The 7,500-nt window shown below is 44.6% G+C and overlaps 1 protein-coding gene across 1 annotated transcript in view; it reads right to left on the reverse strand.

The window, feature by feature from the left end:
- Window positions 1-7,500, reverse strand: part of LOC121542054 (periostin) — a 74,675-nt gene that overhangs the window by 35,333 nt on the left and 31,842 nt on the right. The window contains exons 8-12 of the mRNA XM_045208241.1: window positions 5,204-5,416; window positions 4,501-4,635; window positions 3,581-3,729; window positions 2,737-2,873; window positions 2,333-2,463 (exon numbers count right to left, since the gene is read on the reverse strand). Of these exons, the coding sequence (XP_045064176.1) occupies window positions 2,333-2,463; window positions 2,737-2,873; window positions 3,581-3,729; window positions 4,501-4,635; window positions 5,204-5,416 (765 nt within the window). The remainder of the gene's footprint in view (window positions 1-2,332; window positions 2,464-2,736; window positions 2,874-3,580; window positions 3,730-4,500; window positions 4,636-5,203; window positions 5,417-7,500) is intronic.

Consider the following 7,500-nt stretch of genomic DNA (forward strand, 5'->3'; position numbering starts at 1 on the left):
AACTATCATACTTTGTTGAAGCACCTTTGGCAGCGATTACAGCCTCGAGCCTTCTTGGGTATGACGCTACAAGCTTGGCACACCTGTATTTGGGGAGTTTCTCCCATTCTTCTCTGCAGATCATCTCAAGCTCTATCAGGTTGGATGGGGAGCATCGCTGCACAGCTATTTTCACGTCTCTCCAGAGATGTTCGATCGGGTTCAAGTCCGAGCTCTGGCTGGGCCACTCAAGGACATTCAGAGACTTGTCCCGAAGCCACTCCTGCGTTGTCTTAGCTGTGTGCTTAGGGTCATTGTCCTGATGGAAGGTAAACCTTCGCCCCAATCTGAGGTCCTGAGCGCTCTGGAGCAGGTTTTCATCAAGGATCTCTCTGTACTTTGCTCCGTTCATTTTTCCCTCGATCCTGACTAGTCTCCCAGTCCCTGCCGCTGAAAAACATCCCCACAACATGATGCTGCCACCACCATGCTTCACCGTAGGGATGGTGTCAGGTTTCCTCCAGATGTGATGCTTTGCATTTAGGCCAAAGAGTTCAAGCTTGGTTTCATCAGACCAGAGAATCTTGTTTCTCATGGTCTGAGAGTCTTTAGGTGCCTTTTGGCAAACTCCAAGCGGGCTGTCATGTGCCTTTTACTGAGGAGTGTATTCCGTCTGACCCCTCTACCATAAAGGCCTGATTGGTGGAGTGCTGCAGAGATGGTTGTCCGTCTGGAAGGTTCTCCCATCTCCACAGAGGAACTCTGGAGCTCTTTCAGATTGACCATCGGGTTCTTGGTTACCTCCTTATATAGACAGGTGTGTGCCTTTCCAAATCATGTCCAATCAATTGAATTTACCACATGTGGACTCCAATCAAGATGTAGAAACATCTCAAGGATGATCAATGGAAACAGGAAGCTCCTGAGCTAAATTTCGAGTCTCATAGCAAAGGGTCTGAATACTTATGTAAATAAGGTATTTCTGTTTTCGCTTTGTCATTACGGGATATAGTGTGTAGATTGATGAGGAAAACCTTTTATTTGATCAATTTTAGAATAAGGCTGTGATGTAACAAAATGTGGAAAAGGTCAAGGGGTCTGAATACTTTCCCAGACTTACAAGACTGTAAGACTGTAAGACAAACATCTGTACAGATCGCCTATCTTTTCATTCAAAATCTTTCTCTTGAGCCGCCAGTTCTGATTCAAGACTGCACACACACGGACCCATAGAGATGTATAGAGGGCACACTTGCCACTAGACAGGAAAGCCCTCTATAGCTTTGCTATCACAGAAGCGATCAATAGCAAAGATCAGCGCTGCGCCCTCTATACATTGTTATGGACAGCAGCTGTCATGACGTTTCTCCAAACAGCCTTTCTCTGCTCGCTCGGGAACTAAATAAGGAAAGAAGTCGAGATCAGATCATGGAAACGCGCCTGGTAGAAATGTGATTCTGACAACTGCTAGTTACCGAAGTGGTACAGCAAGATAGTCCTCAGGGCGTTCACGTGATGACATGGGCAGAGGGAAGGGGTTGAAGATGGTTGTCACTAGTTACCACAGCCACAAAGTCAGAATTGGCTATATTGTAAAAATTCATGAAACAAAAATAAGCCTTCTGGTCTTAATTTAAGGTTAGGGTTAGGCACAAGGTTAACAGTGGGGTTAAGGTTAGGTTTAAAATCAGATTTTTAAGAAGATACATTTTAGAAATAGGCAGGGTTTATGACTTTGTAGCTGTGGTAACTAGTGACTGTCAGTTAATTAAAGACTAGTTACTGAAGTGACCGATTACCCCCAACACTGCTAGTTACTGAAGTAGTACAGCAGGAGGGTCCTTAGGACGTTCACGTCGCCTAGTGATGACACGAGCAGAGGGGAAGGGTTAAAGACTAGCTAGAGACTACCAACTGGATGAGGCTTTACCAACTGGAGGAGAGTTTACCAACTGAAAGATACTTTTTCCGTTTCTGCCGTATAAATGTATGACACTGATGAAGTTGTATTCAATGACATGACAAGACACCATGGACCGGTTTCCCAGAGACATATTGAGCCTAGTTCTGGACTAAAAAGCATGTTCAATTGAGGCTTCATCTGTGTCTGGGAAACCGGACCCTCAGGTACCTCAAGAAATTATCTGGGACTTCTCAGGAAACATTTCCCAAATGAAGAACCAACGATTGAGGAGATGTTCCTCTGGGGGGTTTGAAGGGGTAACGGGAAGTTTGAGGAGATGTTCCTCTGGGGGGTTTGAGGATGTAACGGGAAGTTTGAGGAGATGTTCCTCTGGGGGGTTTGAGGAGGTAAAGGGACGTTTGAGAAGAAGAGAAACACCAGCATACTAACTGGTGAGTAGGGTGATGTCCTGTTCTGTGAGCCCGTCGAAGGCATCGTCTGTTGGGGCGAACACGGTGTAGGATCCCTCCTGTTTCAACAGCTCTGTCAGACCTGCACTCTCCATCAGAGACAGGAAGATTCTAGAAAAACACAATCAATCAATCAATTCTATGGATCAGTTCCTTTGTTTCCTGTCCTCAATTCAATAGCAATAACAAGTATTGAACAATGTTTACTTTACCAAAGTAAAGATGCAAAGGCAGGACAAAATACATACATGTAACATCAGGTTTCACACATATCTTTCATTGATACCAATAGTCAGAGTTTTGAGAGCACATGAACATCTCAGGTCCAATAGGATTTGACCCTGTACTGTAAATGAACACATTGATTAGGGTGAGTGTGCTTACTTGAAGCGTCCATCAGCGATGAGAACTTCAAAGATGGTGGTCTGAGCTGGTTTTATGAGTGAACTCATCAGGTGAAGAGCTCCGTTGCTGCCCTCTTTACTGCCCCGCACCATGCAGGCATTCTCAATACACACAGCCTAAAAATGGAGATAAAGTAATCAATTCCATCGAGAGAGAGAGAGACAGATAGAGACAGAGAGAGAGAGAGAGAGAGAGAGAGAGAGAGAGAGAGAGAGAGAGAGAGAGAGAGAGAGAGAGAGAGAGAGAGAGAGAGAGAGAGAGAGAGAGAGAGAGAGAGAGAGAGAGAGAGAGAGAGCGAGAGAGAGAGAGAGAGAGAGAGAGAGAGAGAGAGAGAGAGAGAGAGAGAGAGATGAGAGAGAGAGAGAGAGAGAGAGAGAGAGAGAGAGAGAGAGAGAGAGAGAGAGAGAGAGAGAGAGAGAGAGAGAGAGAGAGAGAGAGAGAAAGGTCTGTAGAGTAGTAGAGAGTTGAATAGTTGAAAGGGTTATTCCAGGCTGGTCAAAACAGTAAAACTCCATAAGGACCTGAAGGCTGGTTAAAACCTGCACGTGGACCCAGTATAGCCGAGGACCACAGTAATGTTACCAGCTGGCCACAGTGCTGCCAAACTGGGCCAATGACATATTTTATGGATGTTGTTTACACTTGAAAGACCAGTCATTATGTTGTTAACACTTGGTAGTGAACTTGGTAATGACGTTCACGTTTTCACAGTAGGAACACTAATGATCCTTTTGTTGTCATTCTATCGTTCTACCATTCTCTCTCCTTTTTTTTCTCTTCATTTTCCTCTTTCTGTTTCTCATTGTCAAACACAAACTCTCACTGTGCGGTAGATGAAGACCCGCAGTAGTTTTCCAGAGATGGTCTCCAGCAGCTGTCCGCTGTAGAGCTCGCTCAGTGTGTGTTTTAACTTCAGGATGTGGTTCTCTAGGATCACCTTCAGCACACTCTGGTCTATAGACATCACCTCATCTGAAACACAAGGGACACACTGGATACACTTATTGACACTCATTCAATGTGTTTTTTTTGTGTGTTTTTTTTAAAATCTCACAGAGATATGCATTATCTCAGGTAACACTGATAAAACAGATACTAACTCGGAATGTAAAGATCTAAGGCTGGGGCTTGTACTTGGTTCCAGAGTTCCTAGTACATTTCCAATCTGTTTCCCTAGACAGGGCTTATCCAACAACTCTAGACCTAGTGATTGAATTACAGGCTGAACTTCCTGGGCTTAGATTTCTTGGGCTTCAAGCCCCCAGTTGAAAAGGGGCTGTTATGTGCTATGTAGGTTGAGGGGAGCCAATAGCGTGTACTCACCAGAGAAAACAGGGTTGAGGGGAGCCAATACCGTGTACTCACCAGAGAAAGCAGAGTTGAGGGGAGCCAATAGCGTGTACTCACCAGAGAAAGCAGGGTTGAGGGGAGCCAATAGGGTGTACTCACCAGAGAAAGCAGGGTTGAGGGGAGCCAATAGGGTGTACTCACCAGAGAAAGCAGGGTTGAGGGGAGCCAATAGCGTGTACTCACCAGAGAAAGCAGGGTTGAGGGGAGCCAATAGCATGTACTCACCAGAGAAAACAGGGTTGAGGGGAGCCAATAGGGTGTACTCACCAGAGAAAGCAGGGTTGAGGGGAGCCAATGGCGTGTACTCACCAGAGAAAGCAGGGTTGAGGGGAGCCAATAGCATGTACTCACCAGAGAAAGCAGAGTTGAGGGGAGCCAATAGCGTGTACTCACCAGAGAAAGCAGGGTTGAGGGGAGCCAATATGGTGTACTCTGTCTCTGGCTTCATGGCAGCTGACAGGCCGAGCTCTGACACCATGTCACTGAAGGTGCTCTGGGATTCACCAACCAGCTCCATCACCTCCTTGGCTTGGAGCGGAACAACACACACATAAAGATCAGGTACAACATCAACAACAACAACCCACACACACTTGCACATAAACAACAACAACAACATCAGCAACAACAACAACAACAACAACAACAAGCTAACACCTAAACAGCAACCAGCTCCATCACCTCCTTGGCTTGCTAATAAAGCACTACCACAAGCCTACACGTTTCCATTTTAGCCCCTAAACCCTTATCCAGATCTCGCTGTAATGAACCCTAAACCCTTATCCAGATCTCTCTGTAATGAACCCTAAACCCTTATCCAGATATCGCTGTAATGAACCATAAACCCTATCCAGATATCTCTGGAATGAACCCTAAACCCTTATCCAGATATCTCTGTAATGAACCCTAAACCCTTATCCAGATATCTCAGGATCCACAGTTTGTGACAGACAACTGCTGATGTAAAAAGGCCTTTAATAAATACATAGGGGTTGGCTTTTAAATTAAGGCAACATTGGTTGAATCTCTTTCAGTTTCTCGCCATGAGGACTACTACATGGCTTTAAAGGTTATCGTCATGGGACTAAGATCTTACCTAAGTCAGGTATGAGGACCTTGTCGATGAGGTGGATGACTCCGTTGGAGGTGACAATGTCTTTCTTCAGGACCATCTTGATGCCGTTCACGGTCAGGCTGTCTCCGTCACAGCCGATCTCAATGGTGCTTCCCTCCACTGTCTCGTACACAGACCCAGCCATGATGGCCTCAGAGCACTGCACACTGTTTAACAGGTGGTAGTTCACCAGGGCTACGGGAGAGGGAGAGGGAGAGGGTTAGGAAGAGAGAGAGAAAGAGAGAGAGAGAGAGAGAGAGAGAGAGAGAGAGAGAGAGAGAGAGAGAGAGAGAGAGAGAGAGAGAGAGAGAGAGAGAGAGAGAGAGAGAGAGAGAGAGAGAGAGAGAGGGAAAGAGAGAGAGAGTTAAAACATGTTGACACACACGTCACTATATCTAAATATAGTTCTAAATGGGATTCTCAAACTTTTTGGGGCCAAGGACTCCTTTTGTGACATTTTGGGGGAATACAAGATGTATTGAGTTTAAAAACGAGATAATTGGTGGAGTACTGTGGATACCAATATCCCTGAGAGCCTCCCAGGCCCACGTTGCCCAGGGTTAAGAACATACATTGGAGATTAATAATATTACATTGTATTGTATTACACCCTCTAAACCTATTCCACGGATCCCATTGGCCCAATATTTTTATCTGTTGTTGTTAGTAATATTCATAAAAAAATGCAAGTTATAATTATAAAATGTATACATATATACAGTACCAGTCAAAAGTTTGGACACACCAACTCATTCCAGGTTTTTTCTTTGACTATTTTCTACATTCTAGAATAATAGTGAAGACATCAAAACTATGAAATAACACATATGGAATCATGGAGTAACCAAAACAAATCAAAATATATTGAGCATTCCTCGTGAAGCTTGTTGAGATAATGCCAAGAGTGTGCAAAGCTGTCATCAAGGAAAAGGGTGGCTATTTGAAGAACCTCAAATATAAAATATATTTTGATTTGTTTAGCACTTTTCTGGTTACTACATGATTCCATATGTGTTATTTCATAGTTTTGATGGCTTCACTATTATTCTACAATGTAAAAAATTGTAACAATATAGAAAAACCCTTGAATGAGTAGGTGTGTCCAAACCTTTGAATGGTAGTGTATACAGTGGGGAGAACAAGTATTTGATACACTGCCGATTTTGCAGGTTTTCCTACTTACAAAGCATGTAGAGGTTTGTCATTTTTATCATAGGTACACTTCAACTGTGAGAGACGGAATCTAAAACAAAAATCCAGAAAATCACATTGTATGATTTTTAAGTAATTAATTTTTGCATTTTATTGCATGACATAAGTATTTGATCACCTACCAACCAGTAAGAATTCCGGCTCTCACAGACCTGTTCGTTTTTCTTTAAGAAGCCCTCCTGTTCTCCACTCATTACCTGTATTAACTGCACCTGTTTGAACTCTTTACCTGTATAAAAGACACCTGTCCACACACTCAATCAAACAGACTCCAACCTCTCCACAATGGCCAAGACCAGAGAGCTGTGTAAGGACATCAGGGATAAAATTGTAGACCCGCACAAGGCTGGGATGAGCTACAGGACAATAGGCAAGCAGCTTGGTGAGAAGGCAACAACTGTTGGCGCAATTATTAGAAAATGGAAGAAGTTCAAGATGACGGTCAATCACCCTCGGTCTGGGGCTCCATGCAAGATCTCACCTCGTGCGGCATCAATGATCATGAGGAAGGTGAGGGATCCACCCAGAACTACACGGCAGGACCTGGTCAATGACCTGAAGAGAGCTGGGACCACAGTCTCAAAGAAAACCATTAGTAACACACTACGCCGTCATGGATTAAAATCCTGCAGTGCACGCAAGGTCCCCCTGCTCAAGCCAGCGCATGTCCCGTCTGAAGTTTGCCAATGACCATCTGGATGATCCAGAGGAGGAATGGGAGAAGTTCATGTGGTCTGATGAGACAAAAATAGAGCTTTTTGGTCTAAACTCCACTCGCCGTGTTTGGAGGAAGAAGAAGGATGAGTACAACCCCAAGAACACCATCCCAACCATGAAGCATGGAGGTGGAAACATCATTCTTTGGCGATGCTTTTCTGCTAAGGGGAGAGGACAACTGCACCGTATTGAGGGGAGGATGGATGGGGCCATGTATCGCGAAATCTTGGCCAACAACCTCCTTCCCTCAGTAAGAGCATTGAAGATGGGTCGTGGCTGGATCTTCCAGCATGACAACGACCCAAAACACACAGCCAGGGCAACTAAGGAGTGGCTCCGTAAGAAGCATC

This window comes from Coregonus clupeaformis, chromosome 27 (assembly GCF_020615455.1).
Source record: "Coregonus clupeaformis isolate EN_2021a chromosome 27, ASM2061545v1, whole genome shotgun sequence".
In the NCBI taxonomy this organism is placed as follows: domain Eukaryota; kingdom Metazoa; phylum Chordata; class Actinopteri; order Salmoniformes; family Salmonidae; genus Coregonus; species Coregonus clupeaformis.